Here is an 18,206-nt window from a genome sequence, read left to right as displayed (position 1 = left end):
GCCAGACTATTTTAAAAGGTACAACCTGAAGAATATTATCTTCATAACAATTTGTGGCCATCCACTGAGAGAAGTTGACAGATTTCTAAATGTAGGAATGTTATTCAGATGGAAACACCTTGTCTCCTTTATGTCTGAAGATATTTTATAAAGTAATAATGACAACTAAAGTCCATTGTCATGAAAATACACTAAGAACTTAGAAATTCCAGGGACTCTGAAGGAATGAAGCTGACAAGATGAGTAAGGATGTCACCCTTCCCCAGTGCTCACTCAAAGCTCCTGTTCCTCACCTTCTCCCCATCCCAGAGTAGCCCTGTGCCTCGCTCAGCTACAGTTATGCACAAATCACACCGTTTGATCTCCTATGTGACAACTGTGCCTTCCAGAGACTGTACAGCTCCAGGATCCACCTTTATATCTGCTGGGGTAGTTTGTGTGTCTTCTCTCTTCCCCTGTGACCACTAAATCAGAAATTCGGCATGTAACAGTATCTTTTTCATAGTTCTTATAAAATAGTTTGCACTTTTTCATTCATCTTTGCTAGTAAAGCTGTGACTGTCAGATCTCCAGCCCAGGAAAGATCTAAGCAGCCGGTTTTCACCATGGCTACATCAAGGTCAGAGAGAGGCAGGCCTGAGGCTTCAGCAGAGCAATCACAGAGAAGTGACCTGAGTGAGCCTGTCTCTCTCTGGATGTCACAGGCACACTCTCTACGCTGCTATCACAGTGAGGTTTCTCTCCCTAAATTAAGAATGTGCTGCTAAGGAAAATACAGAAACACTACCAGAAGTGAACTTTCTGCTACTTGAACGATGTTTTGATCTTGTTTTTAGATTAATCAGTACTCAGAATATTAATTTAAAGTACAGAAATTGAAAGTAACAAAAACCCTTACACAAGCCGACGTTCTACAATGGTCTAACGGTAAAAACCTAAACAGACAGCATTTTAGAACCATGGCATCTGGGATACACTCTTGCCCCTCTACGCCACAAACTACTCTAAAACTAAGACTAATCAACACAATTTCCCTTATATGAGATGAAAAGGAGAGAAAAAAATCCCTGCTGGAAAAAACAACTTTTGCTCATGCATAGTTTCAGCATCATGTGGCATATCACAACAGAACAAGGACAGCAAAACAGTCTTCCAAAGAATGAAGAAGCATTACCTTCTTTCAAAAGCTTCAATCTCTTTTTCCAAAGGGAGGTGGATACATGACTCTACATCTCGACAAATTATTTGAGTGTTTCCATTATGCTATATGACTATATTTGACAATAATTTGATATAACTCAGTAATGTTCATGCTTTATTAAGAAGTAAAGATTTGAACATCTTAAACTCTTATGACTTGTATTTCATACATAGTATGCTTGTTATATTTTAATACTTGAGTATGGATATCATGAAACTTATAAAATAAGTAATTCCAAGAAAAATGGAACTTACCACAAGAGTGTCCAAAGAATCGATCAGTGTTAGGGAAAACCTAAGAAACAAGTATAACAAAATAAATAACACTAGAACTTGAAATGTTCCATCCATGAACATGTAAGCAGAATTATCTATATCTTACTGACTGGTAGTTTTAGTAAGTAGTTCCTCCATGTATCTGCATTGCAACACGATCATACAACGACCAAGCAATCTGAAACATCCTATATATCACTGAAGATGCTTAGAAACCTCAATAGCCCCTTTTAAAACAAATAAAACACTAAAGCTTAATGCTAGAGGTCCAATCCCAGCAGCACAAATAAGTTAGTAATCATAAATTAAAACATACCACATACATACATACATACATACATACATACATACATACAAATGCAGTGGCACATGTGTAAACATGCACATACATTAAACAAACAAGTTAAAAAGGAATTCAAAGTTGGCCAAGCCCCAGCCTGTGACTGTGGGACCCGGCTACTTTGAAACCCATGCTCTGTGCCTTTTGCTCACACTCACTTTCCTAGGGCGTCATCCACGTCACCCCGGCTTGGCTCCTGGCCTCTGACACGGCCTCGACAGGTTAAAGGCATGAGTTCATCAGCTGGGTAGGCATGTTCCTACAGAAAAATCATTAATAAGTCACTAAAGAAAGTGAGAGAACGTACACATCATTAGGAGAATAGGACCTTAAAAGGTGGACTGTCTATACAGTTTGTAGACAATTTAAATTTTTAATTTGAAATGTGATACATGTTTGGGAAAAGGCATATTAAAATTTCTTTTAAAAAACTGTTAACCTGGCTGGGCAGTGATGGCGCATACTTTTAATCCCAGCACTCTGGAGGCAGAGGCAGGTAGATCTCTGTGAGTTCAAGGCTGGCCTGTCTAGAGAGCAAGTTCCAGGACAGCCAGGGCTACTCTATCTTGAAAAACAAAAACCAAACAATAACGACAATGAAACCTGATAATCTGATTTCCCTCCTTGAATGTTACTCTAGAAGTTACCACAGTTAAGACCAACCTTCTGCCTTTTAGGTTTATCCATGTATTAATACAGTCAAATGCATATACATGCATCATTTATAACATTTCTTTTAGGTTTATCCATGTATTAATACAGTCAAATGCATGCACATGTATCATTTATAACATTTCTTTTAGATTTATTCATGTATTAATACAGTCAAATGCATGCAGATGTATCATTTATAACATTTCTTTTTGAAACAGAGTCTCAGTATATAGCCCAGGCTGGCCTGTAACCAGCAATTCTCCTGCCTCAGCCTTCTGAAAACTGGGATTACGAGTACATACTGCCATGCCCACATAAAAACTGGGACTTGGACAAAAGCCAGGTCAATTTAGTGGCTCTTACTGAATGTAGTCCTTTCTCCTGGTAATGGATAACACCACGCTCTCATACAGCTATGGACATGCATTATTCTGTGTGCAAACTCAGGGTCTCAAGCATACTAGGCAAGCACTCTACAAGTGACTGAACTACATCTAGAAATTGTATTTACAAATAGGTACTTAGGTCAAGTATACTCACTGGTCTCTTTTATTTTATATTCTACTCAAAACACAAGGTCCCCCTGAGGTGGTTTGAATGTGAATGGCCCCCACAAACTCATATATTTGAACATTTGATCCTCAGTTAGTGGAACTATTTGGGAAAGATTAGGAGGTGTGGCCTTGTTGGAGGAAGTGTGTCACTGCGAGTGGGTTTTGTGTTTCAAAAGCCACATTAGGCTTTGTCTGTCTGTCTCTGATTGCTACTTTCAGATCAGATGTGAGCTCTCAGTTACTACTCCAGTGCCATGCCCCACTGCCTGCTACTATGCTTCCCTCCATGAGAATGGACTCACCCTCTGATACTGTAAGCAAGCCCCCAATTAAATGCTTTCTTTTATAAGTTGCCTTGGATATGGTGTTACTACAACAACCTCTCCACCATGCTGGAATGTTTCAGAAATACTTTAATAATGAAGTGAAATTATAACTGGTATTCATTGAGTCCGTGTTTTCTACCTCTATTCTCTACATGCAAATATTTAATTATTTCAACAATCCTCTGAAGGAGATTCAATTGTCTTTGTTTCACAGGGGAAACCCAGGGACATCACATAAGTCTAGGTTGAGCAGCTGCCAAGATGAATCTCGAATTCGAAACCTGGTCACCCGAGTGCGGAACCCACACCCTTATCAGGACAAGGCTGCACGGTATGCATGCACTTATCTATTCCTGTCTGGACTAACATGGAGGATGAGATGACAAACGTCTTGGACGTATTCACCTTTCATATACGTATTATTTATGTGGATCACTTAAAAATAAATATGAGTCAAGGGAATATTGAGTTTTAATAGTGACTACCAAGCAGGGTATCAATTTACTATTTATTTCACTCAGTAGGAAATGATTGATGCTTTGTATTTTGCCCGTCTCCTGGGTTAAAAAAATATGTTCCAGTACTAAAAGGACACACACCTTCTTCTATTAGCCACTCCGGAAGACACGTGCTTATGTGATTTATGATTTTAAAGGCTACTTCTATTGCCAAAAAAGATTCAACAAACATAATTTGTTACCAACAATAAAATATCTTTTATCTTTCCTTTGTTTAGTTTTTAATTTTTGTTTGTAGTGTCTTCACTATAAGCTTTAAGTAGGTAAATCTATTCATTTCTTCCTTCATGGTTTCTGGGTTTCAGGAATGCTACACCAGGCTACTCTGGGCCCTAGAAACATTACTCATATACATACACTCATACATGTACACATATATGTACACACACATATACATATATAAACTCTTAAAATTGTTTTCTCTACATGGATTTATTTTGTTTCGAATCTTTAATGCTATTTGTTCCCCAAAATGGCAATTTTATAAAGTCTACTTTTTAAAGAATTCATTCTTTCTCATGTATATGAAATATATTGGCCAAATTATCAACGTAATTTAAGAAACTGGTTATGATATAAGGGTTAAAGATATCACAGAGAAAGTAATCGTACAAAGGAAATTCTAGACATATTTCATGACACTAAGAGAACAAAGTATCAAATGACTGACATCCATCCAGAATTAGAAGGGACTGAGACGACTCCCCATGCCAGGGAAGGCGCTTGCCTTGAGACTTAGGAGACTAAGCATTGCCCGAGCACCACCAGGAAACTTTCCATACAAATAGCGAGGGGCTTACTTTCCATTTTTTAATACTTTAAATATTAAACATGCTAAATAGTAGATTTGCTACTTTTCACTTTTATCCATAACTTACATCAGAGAATTTTGAGAAACACCATATGTTTGTTGTTCCTGGTCTCTATTTTTCTTCTGCTATATAATGAATTTGGAGTCTAGGTTGGATGAGAGACATACAGAGACTGAAACACAATTGAAAATATTGCTGCTGAATTAAGAACTGTACCAGCAATGGAGTAATAAAACAAGTCACACACAGCACACACATCAGACTACTTCTGAAAACTTTCCACAAAAACACCCAGCAAGTGCAAAAGAACTGCAGAACTGTGTCTTCAAGTTTCTGAAGGAAAGAAAACATGTCTGCCTTAAGCATTCCAAACTGTTCAGATGTTCTCCAACTCATGTAAGGGACGAGACAACCTACCAAAGAAATAATACACCTCTGACACCTTCAAACCCAGGAAACTTCCTGAGGAAATCAAGCAACCAAGACAAAAATCACCATCAAACCTCAGGCGAGGGGAAGAGAGAGGTGTGGATCAGCTCCCCTTGAGGATTCTAACACTCTCCATCTGGGGACTGGTCCCAAACCACAGTGAATTCACGAACCTTCAAAGCTCTTTGCCAAAGTCTCAATTTTGGGAGCTGGAGAGATGGAATGGCAATGAGAAGCACTTTGTCCTGGTTAGTTTTTTGTCAACATGACACAAGCTATAGTCATTTGGTATGAGGGATTCTCAACTGAAAAACATGTCTCTATAATATTTGCTTTTAGGCATGTCTGTAGTGCGTTTTCTTATTTAGTGGTGGTATGAGTGGGCCCAGCTCACTAGGCTATGGGCAGGAGGTCCTTGGTAGTATAAGAAAGCAGGCTGAGCAAGCTTGGGAGAACAAGCCAGGAAGCAGCACTCTGTGCCTGTGCATCAGTTCCTACCTCCAGTTCCTGTCCTGACATCATTGAATGATACTCTGTCAGGACAAGATAAATCCTCCCCTTTCCAAGCTGCTTTTGGTCATAGTGTTTTATCATAGCAATAGAACCAGACTGAACAACTGCTTGTTCAAAGGACCCAGGTCCAGTTTCTGGCATCTGTAAGGTGACTCACCACCACCTTTAACTCCAGTTATAGGGATCTGACACCCTCTTCTGGTCCTCAAGGATACTGGATGTACATGGTGCACTTTCATACGTGGGGAGGGGGGGGACATTTATATACATAAAAATAAATCTTTTTTAAATTCTCAATTTTCCTATACACTTGTATGGTTACAGTCATCAACACTGTTTGTATTTCTTAGCCTACTTTTTAGAAAAATTGAATGTTCCATGATGATTCATCCTGAGATGATTCCAGGCAACAAATATTTTGATATATTTAGAATCCATATACAGCCACTACATTCTGAATTTCATATTATATTTTTAAAATTTTATTAATACACATTTTCAGCATAAATTCCTAATTATTTTTATGTGTCAATCTCAATATAACTCTGATTCCCCAGAATGCTTATAATTTTATTGCTTTGTTTTATATTTAACACATGTAAGTTATAAAAGTTTTTTGTAAGTTATAAAAGTTTAAAAAAAAGCTTAAACTTGCCTTAATATTTTGAAAGTTATTTTTATAAAAAAACAAAATGTATTAATTTGATGGGAAAAAGTTCCTTATTATTTTAAACTATTGTTTAGAAACCTCACATTACTATTTTTAGAGTTCTAGAAAACAAAACCACAAATACTTTTATCTGAAATTAAATCTGAACTCTAAACTAAATATGAAAATTCAAATCCTGAACCTATATAGATTAAAAAAAAAAACCAATAGCAAGTATAAAGCAGGATAATCAAAGTAACTTTGAGTAAGGTGTAAAAATACTGCATACTCTTTATCTCAAGATTAAAGGTAAAAATAAAACCAGAGCCTTTCTTCAGGTTAACCACAAAGCACACTCCAGAGAGTTTGCATAAGGCCAGAGCAAGTCCACATGTCAGCAGCCAGCTGCAGCAGGCTTCAGCCAGCTGTGTGAAGCCCACTTCACTCTTCACGTGTTGACAAAACCAAGAGTCAGGATAACACTTAACAATTAATTATAGCTCAGAAATGAAACTTAGGTACTACAGAGAGTACTGCAGAAATTAAGTAGAAAGTGCACCTGACTAAAAGTACAGGAGAAAAAAGAAGTAACGAATACAAGCTAGTAGACTCTCCATATTAGACTCTCGATTTACTATGGTTTTGAGATGATAAACTCATCTATACAGAGTCAACTCAAAACACCAGCCCAAAATGTTTTAGTAACACTTATTATATGTTAGGTAAAGGGAAGGCATTTTATCCTACTAAAAACAACTAACATTAATCATATTATTGAGCCTAAGTAGGTAAAAAAATATTCATAGATTAAAGATTTGATATTAAGAAATCAGTTCTCAACCAGGTAGCAGTGGGGCACAACTTTAATCCCAGCACTCAGGAGGCAGAGGCAGGTGGATCACTGTGAGTTCAAGGCCAGCCTGGTATACAGAGTGAGTTCTAGGACAGCCAGGGCTATTACACAAAGAAACCATGTCTCAGAAAACAAAACAAAGAAAAAAAAAAGAAATTAGTTCTCTACAAAAGCTAGGTATTGGGTATTGGGGCACACACCTGAAATTTCAGCACTTGAAAGATAGAGGAAGGAGGATCAGAGGCTCAAGGTGATCTTTTACTACATAGTAAGTTCAAGACTCTGTCTCAGAAAAAGAAGAGAGAAAAAAGAAAATTTCTCCAAATTGTTCTATTGATTCAACACAACCCCAAACAAAAGCTGGTGACTGTTTGGGTAGAAATTGGCAATATGGTCTTGAATTTTACATAGAAATGCAAAAAAATCTAAAATAGCCAAAAAACAGTCCTGGAAAAGAAAAATATTAGCAATCCCACACTCTGAGCTGAGAATGCATCACAAGGTTACAAAAGGTGGGCCAATGTGACACTGGTCTAAAGGAGCAACAAGCAAACAGAGCCTAGAGAAACCCGTCTACCTATAAACACACACACCCCCGACAAACACACCCAGTCAAGTCATTTCTTTTCACACAGGTGTCAAAGTAATTGAGCAGGAGAAGGCCGCTCATTACAACAATGCTGCTATAATAACTAGACAGTCACACATGAAAAAACCTGCTGGTCAACATTTATCTCATCATATGCAAAAGTTAACTCAAAATGAGTCATAAGTCTAAGTGAATAAACTAAAGCTATAAAAACACTAGAGCATGATTTTTAAATAAAAAATTGAATCAGACTTGATCATATTTTAAATTACTTCTACTTCAAAAAATCACTGTTAGAAAAATTAAAATTCAAAGTACAAACTAAAAAAAAATCCATAAAACATGATAAAGTTTTCACATCTAGGTTATAAAATAATTTTTACAACAAGAAAAAGGACTTGATTTTATAAATGAAAAAAGAATTGTAACAGATGCTTTTTCAAAAAAGATACATGAATATAAAATAAATGCATGGGAAGATTTGCAACATCATTAGTCACCAGGAAAAGTGAAACATACCACACACCCACTAGTACAGCTAAAATTAAAAGACTTGAAAATACCAGTCCTTGAGAGGATGTGTAGTAACTGAGCATATACAATGCAAAAAGAAAACTGGCAGTCTGTTCTAAACTCAAACTCACACTTACAGATGACCTGGTACCCTTCCTAAAACATTCTGTTCCTGGATTACTCTTTTTGATGAACAAATGATTAAAAAGAAAACCCTAGTGTAGAGCTTCTGAAGAGAAAGACAATGTTCTCAAACTTCCTAATGCCGTGACCATTAAATACAGTTCCTGATAATGTGGTGACCTCCCACCACAAAACAGTTTCTGTTGCTACTCTGTTATTTTGCTACTGTTATGAATCATAATGTAAATATCTGATATTTCTGAAGGTCTTAGACAACACCTGTGAAAGGGTCGTTTAACCTCCAAAGAGGTCTCAATCCTCAGGTTGAAAACTACTGGTCAAGAGTCAAATGCCTTGGAACAGTATTTCTTTCTAAAAATGACTACAATGTGTGTTGTGCATATTTTGTAAAAATAAAATTTTAAAGGGGGAGTAGATGGACATAAATCTGGAACTCCACGTAATTGCATTTAAAATTGCATAAAAATTTAAAATAGGTCTTATGGTTTAATAATGAAAACTAATCAGTTGGGCGTGGGGGTACAAGCCCTAATCTTAGCACTTGAGAGGTTGATGCCCAAGTTTGAGATTAGCCAGTGCTACATAGTGAGTTCAAGGTCACATACGGAAACTATCTCAAAAGAAACAAAAAAAAAAACTATTTCAGGAAATCCAACTTAAAGTGATCATAGAGTTAGGAGGAGTCTACTAGTTGAAGGAAAGTACACTTTCCAACTCTATCTGTAATATTTAGGGGTCTATGAAAGAACATGTTTTGTATACAACAGTTTGACTGCCCAGAGTAGCCAGAATAAACCCTGAGAATAAAATATCATAAGAAGGAATGGCCCTGATACATATCATTTTATCATCTGTATTACTGTGCAAACTTAACTCAGTACAGAATTGCCAAAATAAACACCAAATTTCATGTGATTTGGAGAAAAGAGAAAGCCATCTGTGCAATTAGTTCACTGAGAATAAACCACAGTCTGATAGGACTGGAGATTTGTCAAACAATCATTATAATGTTAATAGCCATGCCAGTAGCACAAAAATCAGAATATGTCTCATGATAACTCCAGAGATTGCAGAGAGGTAGTAATCTACCCAGAGCTGGCAAGCTGTTCTATCAAGAAACAGTACACAGAGAATCGTGTATTTTGTTAGCAGATAGAAAAATGAGATTAAAGATCATGTGTCCAAACAATGACAGAGTGCAAGCTGTCAGGAAGGTCTCTGTCCAACCTGGAAACACAACTGGGTTCAAATCTAGATGGATTTTAGGAGAGAATTCACTCCTTTTCTGGTTTTTGTTTTGGTTTGGCTTTTTTGAAACAGGGTCTTAATCCTGGTTAGCCTAAACCTTGCTGTATAGACCAACCTGTGCTGGAACTTGAAGTGATCCTCCTGCCTCTGTCTTTAAATGTTGGGATTAGAAATGTGTGACTCTACATTCAACTTACAAGAGAAATTTCCATCTCTGCCAAATAATATATGTTATAATTACCGGTCGTGCTTACATACGATGCTTCCTAATACTTGCCAGACACTAACTCTAATGAGGCAATCTGTGTAAGATGAAGAAAGTCTTGCCTGCCCAAGACTGTGGGGTTGGTAAAGGACTGATTTCATTTTATACAGATGAGAAAACAGGCTCTGAGATCAGGTGAACCCCCTTCCCTTCTTAACCAGGCTGGTAGGTAGCAGAGCCTCCGAAGGGTATCCTCTTCCAAGTCCCAAGTCCATGGTCATAACTACTTTATACTGCCTATCTTTAGAAAATGTCATTTTCTTCCCCTGGGAGCCAAGAAGATTCAAGGAAGTGTTGTAGTCTGTAGAACAGACTAGCAATGCTGACACAGCTGAGTGAGAAATGAGGGCACGCCCTCTACATTATTAAAAGCCTAAATAGTAGCAGGCACTTTACATTTAACATAGGCAGCCAATACAAGAAGTTTATGCATCCTGAAATCCTCCATAACGCTCCATTTTAAAAGAAGTATACTAAGTTTTTTTCTTTACTTTAAAATGCAAGATTTATTAAAATAATCAAATGCAAAATAATGTTTGATTTCATTTTCACAAGAATTCATTTTAATTCTTTAAAAATATTTAATAAGTACTTAGGTGTCCAAGTACCACCCTAAGCACAAGACATATAAAAGATGACTTTATTAAATATTAAATATAAAGAAGGGTGTCTCCATTTTAAAGTCTTATAGTCTACAACAATCCTCTGCAATGACCCCATTCTACAAGACCTGACTCAAAGGAGTTAACTCATCAGGTTAGGATCTAAGTGAATAAAAACCAATGCAGAACTGCCATCTAACCCTAAAACCTACATACTTGAAATTCCTCTCCCCTTAATCTTATATGTAGTTAACTTATAGCAAAGCTACCCAGCTAGGCACCGATAGAAATTGGGTCATGAAACCCTGTGAGGGCTGCCCTTGGGGCCCACTCTGTCACAAATCCATTGAATACATACCGATAGATGCACTGCTGTATACTTAGAAGGGGGAAATACTAAAGACAGCATACTTTATCAAGAGAGGTTCCTAAGGGCTGGGGAGACGGCGTAGTCAGTAAAGTACTTGTCCCACGAGCATGAAGACCTGAGCTCAGATTCTCCAGAACACATACAAAAAGCCAGACATGGTGATTCATGTCAATGATCCCAGCACTGGGGAGACAGAAAGGAGGATCCCCAGCCTTGCCAGTCTAGTCAAGGTGTGAGTCAGCTTCAGCATCAGTGAGACCTTGTCTCAAAAGATAAGGTGCACAGTAACTGAGGAGACCATCCAAAGCCGCTCTCTGTCTTCTATGCACACACATGAACACATACACAAATATATACACACAGTAAATACAATCTGTAAGGAAAGGACCCTACTTAGATCAAAATGTGGTACATTCATCTTTCTGTCTCCTATTTTACTCAGCTTTGCAATCAAAAGTTTACTTGTATGAGCTGGTTACAACTTGAGGGTCTTGTTAGGGGTTTGGCTATTTGTATACTGTAACTAGCCTAGACTTGTTAAATTACACTTCCCCTAAACAAAATTAATGAGGAGTAAATGATTCTGAAAGAAATAGTAAAGGAGTAGTTATAGTTACACTGAGTAGTAAGTTTAAAACCATGTTTTCAGTGTTTACACCAAAGCTTCATAACAATCAGATTCTAGAAAACTTACCGAAAGTCAAACCTCACTCTAACCAAGTGATGATAAAAGAGAACAAGGCTATCAAATATAAACCATGTGTAAAATATAAAACAGGGCCTGAGAGGTAATGGGTGGCTAGGAGAATTCACTGCTCTCCAGAAGACCTGATTCTGATTCCTAGCATGCACTCTGGGTGGCTCCCACCCTCCTGTCACTCCTAGCCACTGGATACTTTCTTCTGGCCTCTGTCAGCACTCACACACATAGCATATACTCACAGACATATAAATTTAAAAAAAAAAAAGAAAATACAAAAATATATAAAGGGACTAATGATATTGATATATAATGATATCTGTCCTATATAAGTGAAAATAGATTTACTAAATTGGGTGAAAGGTATCTTAAAAGAATTAGAGTTAGCTCTCTGTCAAATTATGCTAACTATACTTTTAGGCTATAATCATAAGAGAAATCTCCTGGCATATTTTAAATGTAAAAACAAGGAAATGAGAAGAAATTCTCAGAATAACTTGATTAAACTCTTTACAAAATTATAGAAATTTTTACGCAAAACTTCCTTTTGAACTCTTAGAATTTGCTTGCTATGTTACCTCACTTTCTGTGCTCCAGAGCCCTAAAACTTTCCATCCTGAACAGTGGAAGCTGCTACTGCATCACACAGAAGCTCTGAAATACGTTCAAACACTGGCTCAGCAGACAGAAAAAATACATACTTCAGAGTTCACATCATAACATCTGGACAGAAAGCAGGCAATATACTTAATGCAATGGTTTGCTCCATAAGTCTGTAAAGTAATGTTGTAGTTTTCATAAAGGACAACCCTTGAAGCCAGAGACAACATCTTTCTTCCTTTCCACCTATGTACACTGTCAACTGCTGGCAGAACCTAAGTACACTGCTTACATACAAAGTTTCATGATCTGCTTCCAATTTCTTACCTATTCAATAAATTGATTCCCTAAGAATCACTAACAGGAATGCTCTGCTAGCTTATATTTGTCCTGCATTTTTTTTTAAAGCTTTCTTTAAAAATATACATTAGTAATTCAAGTTTCAAAACTTCCCAGCTAACTGTGTGTAGTGAGCTCCTATGAACGGTATGCACAGATGAGCATCATACTTACCATATAGTTGCCATAAGCATGATCAAACATTTCCAAGACTTGATTTCTAATTGTGAAAAAACAGAGAGGGAGAAAAGTTAAGTATATTCTATCTACTGTACTTCAGGAACATAATTCTCCCTCATAAAAGCACACTAATAAAAACATTAAACAAGCTAGGATAGCACAGAGTGAATAGAGAAGCCTTTCTTACCTCACCACAAGGAGCTGGGCCAAGATTTTACTATTCCTAGTCCTGGCAATTTATATAAAACTTTTGGGTTTTTTTTTTTTTCCTAAGAAAACTATTGAATGATCCATGTCAGAATGGCAGAGAAGGAAAGCAGGTCTTGAAAAAAACCACTACCACTATTAACATAATTATGTAACTTACCCTTGGAATGGGATGTTTCTAGACAACTCCTCAAAGCAACAGTTACTAGCACCATTTATTGCTTATTCTATACATTCTACTAAGGGCAGTTGTAGGGGTGTATACTACTATGAAATAAAAACATTTTCTCAAGACTCTGCCTTGCCCATTAAACTGAGTAAAACCACTAATGCCTAGTTAAATGCATACTATGTTTGTCTCCTTTCCAAAAGATACACTTCCTAATGTACTCTGCTCTCTTAAAAACACTCTCAAAAAATAGAATTCACTTCAAAAGTAAAAGCTCTAATGCTTAGAAGGGAGTCAGAAGGGAGACTTCTAGCTTTCAAGAGGCTAGGGCTGGAAGATCACACGTTTAAGATCAGCCAAGGCAGATGCTTAAAGAGGAAGCAGAGAAGAGAGGGGGAAAGGAGAGACAGACTTGTATCAACTTCCAATACAGCTGTTTGAAATGGAGGTTTCAGGTACCCAAACCAGGTTTACAGATCAAACCCCAGAAGTCTCAGAAACTAAGAAATAAGTCTTACAATGAAGCATTCTCATAACCAGGGCTTGAGTGTTATTACAAAAGCTAATGTGAGAGCCAGGCAGGGCCAAATCCAGTAAGCAGCAAAGGAAAACAGCCAAACAAGTCTTTTACTAACACCTCTCTTCCCAAAGTCCCAGATACTAAAACCAGGAATAGAAAAAGTAGTAAAGAAAATGACTGGCTATATTTTCCCTTCCTATTATACTATACTGTCATTTTCAGAACAATGGGAGATGAAATGCTGATAACAATAAAGCTTACAGGCAGAAAAGATGTAATATCCAGACCCTGGCTGTAATGACCAGCAAGGTCGAGTACACGTCATTTTGGTGACCTAAATAAGTCCTGGCAACTTTTATGACTATTTTAAAACACTTAGCCATTAAAAACAAGACCTTGGCTGGCAAAATGGTTCGTTGGGTAAAGGCACTTGCCACAGAACCTGCCAATCTGAGTTTGATCCCAAGAACCCACATGGTGGAAGGAGAGAACCGATTCCTGTATGTTGTTCTGTGACTCCACATCATAGCACACTTGCACACCGGCAAATGGAATTTTTAAAACTCTTCCTACTATTGTGTTAAAATATTGTACATTTATACATATCCAGGGAATTTCAGAAAATTAAGCATTATCTTAGAGAATTCCTCATCTTGCAAATGATAAAAATCTCTCAAACAGCTTCGAAGTCAAGGCCCCACAAAACCTGCAAGCACTAACGTAAAAATAGGATATGCTAACTTTTCCTTCCCCAAAGTAGAATGATTGCTTAATATCAAGAGGGGAATCTCCTGGCTCTGGGAATGCTAAAGCCTAATGGTGGATCACAGACTTCAAAACCTCTAACTTGCTAACTCAACTTTCAGAGCTGTCAATTTTCCAAATTATGAGTAAATTATGATTGCAGTCAAGGGTACACTTTCATCTTGCAACAACCAACAAGTCCCATGACATCAACTTCAAACAGAATGGCACAGTGACTGTGTTCAACTGCTAAAAATCTTTATATCAACTCAGCAACTGTATAAGACATATTGGAAATCTGCCCCTCCCATTTAAAAATGTTTTCCATTCCTAAATAATTTCTAAAAATGGTTTTCTAAAGTCACACTGCCTCGCAGCATCAATACTGACCGCACTGATTTATATTCTGTTAACTAAAAAGATTAGCAAGATCACTTGTCCTAAAAAGAATTTTCCGTGAAAGACTACATATGATCAGATATTCAAGTACAAGCAACTGAGAAAGTGTTCACAATTACTGGGGAGGGGGAGTACAGCTTGGTTTTTTGAGACTGAACCTAGGGCTGACAGGCCAATGACTCATAAAAATTTTAATAAGAAAGTCAAATAAAATATTTGCAACCATAATACAAATGTAACTTCCCCTTCCCCAAAATCTTAAGGGAATACAGCACTATGCAGGGTGTGAGCTGTGAGATCAGACATAGGTCAAAAAATACAAATGTAACAAAAAACAATAAACCTGACTCCAATTACTGCTTTGAGACTCTGAGCCAGTTAACCTTGAATCTCAATTTCTTCACTTGCACAATGGAGACAGCATCCACCTCGTGATGAAATAACAGTTTTAGAGATGGCATGAGTTAAATGGCAACAGAGTGGGCACACCATTAAAATGTCGCAAAATAATACATTAAACTTATAAAGGAAAAAAAGGGAAGATACTAGAATTCACTGGTAATTTTGTTTGAATAGCTGACACTTCATCTTCTTTTCTGCAAATGTTACTTGCTCTTTTATTTAAAAATGTGTACAATTCTTCTGCAATGACTGAAATAAAGAAGTATCTATATTAGAACCGAATGGCTCCACTTTCATTTTAACATTGTGGGATAAGTTACCTTTTATTTTTTTCCTGAGTTCAGGCAACTTTTTTTTCTTATAAAATGCTATGTTTTCTATTTATATATCACCCTATAACGTGCTTTAGTACAGAACTCTTTCTTTTTATTGGATGTTTTATTTACATTTCATGTTATCCTCACCCCTCCCTCTGCTTCTCTTCAGATGTACCCCTACCTACCCCCCCAACTCCCACCTCCCCACCCTCAAATTCCCACCCACTGGGGGGTCCAGCCTTAATGAGACCAAGGATCTCTTCTAAATGTATGAGCATCCCAGAGCCCGTTCGTTCTATTCTTTCAAAATACACCCCTTTATACACTTATCTCTAACAGTGTCTTATTTCTGTAGGACAAATTCCCCAGAACAAGAAATGAATCAAAGGACAAGCACAATTTAAAATTCCAGAATTGGTGTCAATAAGTCACGCGGTTTACATTCCCACCCAGTTTTCTCACATCTTCACTAGCCAGTGCTGCATTCTGTGCTTGCTAACAGACAAGCAAAACCCACCCACCTCACTGTTTTAATAAGCATCTCTCACAATGAACGCTCCGTGCTACTGACAGGCACGCATTTCCTCTTCTCTCACTTAACTTCACGGTTTTACCAATTTCCAGAGATTCTCCACTTCGTTCTTAGTCATTTGTGCCACTTCGGATGTATTAGTATTACTGGATTAAATGCTATAAATAGTGCTTTGGAACACTTTTAAGACTCATAAAACTACTCTAAAGGGATACACTTAATCAAGGCCTCTGAATAACATTAAATCGCCTGCTCCATTTCACAAATGTCGTGCAGGAAAGAAAACACAGCAAGGGGGAGAGTGAAGTCAGAAAAGTTCAAGTTCCAGTGAACGCCCCTTTTCCTTTAACAGGTGTAAACATCGCAACATTTTCCCGCTAGGAGCTGACTTGGGCGAAACCTCTAAACCTGCCTCCGTCAAAAGGCGTCCCAATAGCTCCGCTACCCAGGCGGTAGCCCCTCCACCAACCCCTGACATGGCAGAGGCGCTGACACAACACCACATATGTCACAGGCTGCCCAGGAGACACTCGACAGTCCCCGAGGTCACGTCCCGGGGATCAGCTCCCATCCTCCTGGACCCTGTCCACCGCACCGAGGTCCTCCAGCCTCACCAGCTGTTACAGTCACCACAGAAAAAGTCCACTGTGCACGGGGGCGCAATGACAGGCACCTCCACTGCTGGCAGCCTCGCTAGGAAACCCACCCGGACAGCCACGCACCCTTACCCAAGCTTCTGCTTCTCTTCCCTACTCATGGGCGCGGCCCCTGCCGTGCACACGGACGTGGCCACCATCAGACAGAGTGCGGCCGTCACTGCCACCAGGCTCCATGACGCTCGCTGGGGGACCCGGCACCCACAGCCCTGGCGGGCGCCGGCTTCGCTCATGGCCCCGCGGTTCCGCGCACGCGCAGCTGCTACACCCGCACGGTGGGCCACATTGCGGGCTGCCGGCGGCGAGGAGGCTGCGAGCCGTGTCGAGGGCGGGCTGTGGAGTGAGGCTGGCGGCCGCCGGCGCCAAACTGTTTGCCGAAGCCACCGAGCCGGTCCCCAGCGCCAGCGCTGCCACCACCCTCCGCCCTCCACGGCTCGGAGCACCGCCCCCAGCTTTCCGGTGTCGTAGTCTAGGAAACCGCCTCCCCAAGGCTACTTCCGGGTAGAGTCGAAGTGGTATAGCCTCGGGACCAATGGAGACAGCCTCGGAGAGGGGCTGGCTGCAGCTACAGGACCGGGCATTGGCCAAGAGAAGCGGGACGTGGACAAAAGGCGGGACTGGGCAGGGAGCTGTCCCTTCGACCCACCTCCGACCCCAGGAGTTGCCACCTGGGGACTACTAGTCCCAAAGTGCACTGCTTCCTCTGGCTTGACTACAGCCTTACGCGCAGGCGCCTTACTAAATTTCTGCCTAGTAGCGCCCAGCGTTCTGGGACTTGTAGTCCCATCCTGTAAAGGCCACGCAGGTTCCAGGCGTTCTGCGTTTCGCAGGACCTTTGGCCAACCCTACCTCGTCAGTGAGCTGCCCAGTCCTTGGGACTCGACTCGTAAGTTCTTTGTCACTCTCTTCCTAAAGATGTTTTTCCTAAGAGCTGACAGAATGAGACTTGTCCCCAAGTCGGTACCAAATGCCTTGGGGAGCAGTGGAAATATTCTTCTGCCCTCGAGGAAGTGACAAAAACAAAACAAAAGCAAGCAAATGAACATCAGCAAAATGATCAGCAAAAACTCGAACCTTTGACGACTGAACCATGTGAGAGGTTTGCTTTCATTAGCGCATATACTCAAGTCTAATATGTATATATCATCCTTCTACTTTTGCACACATCGCTTGAACTTTTGCACAAAGGCTTGAGGAAGTTAGCAAACACTATTCTCTCTCCTGGATTACACCTCAAGTTCCGTAGTCCCAGCAACTAAGCAGGACCCTCAAAATGAAGGGGGTAACCAAAGCTAAGGACGTGATTAATAATAGTTATCTTAAAAGCCCATGAAGGAAAGAAGTGTACAATGCAAAAGTGATTTTTTTTTTAATTTAGTGAGGACTAGATGTTGTAATGAGTTGCAATGGCTGATTGGCAGGCTAACTGTTGGTAAAATGACAAGTGGGTTTCTCTTGCAAAAGCACATTTCTTTCTTTTATGCTACTTCAGCAGGTGGCTGCAGAGTTGAGGAGCTTGGATCTGACCTCTGTGGTCACAGTAAATTTCGCATCTGTTCGTTCAGCTGTATCGAGCTGCCCGAAAC

The 18,206-nt window shown here is 39.2% G+C and overlaps 1 protein-coding gene across 2 annotated transcripts in view; it reads right to left on the bottom strand.

The window, feature by feature from the left end:
* Edem3 (ER degradation enhancing alpha-mannosidase like protein 3) overlaps nucleotides 1-17,039 on the bottom strand; it is a 60,928-nt gene extending 43,889 nt beyond the window's left edge. For both annotated transcript variants that reach the window (XM_028775744.1, XM_028775745.1), the window contains exons 1-4: nucleotides 16,693-17,039; nucleotides 12,669-12,714; nucleotides 1,975-2,075; nucleotides 1,456-1,495 (exon numbers count right to left, since the gene is read on the bottom strand). In XM_028775744.1, the coding sequence (XP_028631577.1) occupies nucleotides 1,456-1,495; nucleotides 1,975-2,075; nucleotides 12,669-12,714; nucleotides 16,693-16,853 (348 nt within the window). In that variant the 5' untranslated portion in view covers nucleotides 16,854-17,039. The remainder of the gene's footprint in view (nucleotides 1-1,455; nucleotides 1,496-1,974; nucleotides 2,076-12,668; nucleotides 12,715-16,692) is intronic.
* Between the last annotated feature and the right edge of the window lie 1,167 nt (nucleotides 17,040-18,206).

Source organism: Grammomys surdaster, unplaced genomic scaffold (genome assembly GCF_004785775.1).
Source record: "Grammomys surdaster isolate TR1022 unplaced genomic scaffold, NIH_TR_1.0 259, whole genome shotgun sequence".
In the NCBI taxonomy this organism is placed as follows: Eukaryota; Metazoa; Chordata; class Mammalia; order Rodentia; family Muridae; genus Grammomys; species Grammomys surdaster.
This window is presented reverse-complemented; position numbering and strand designations above follow the sequence as displayed.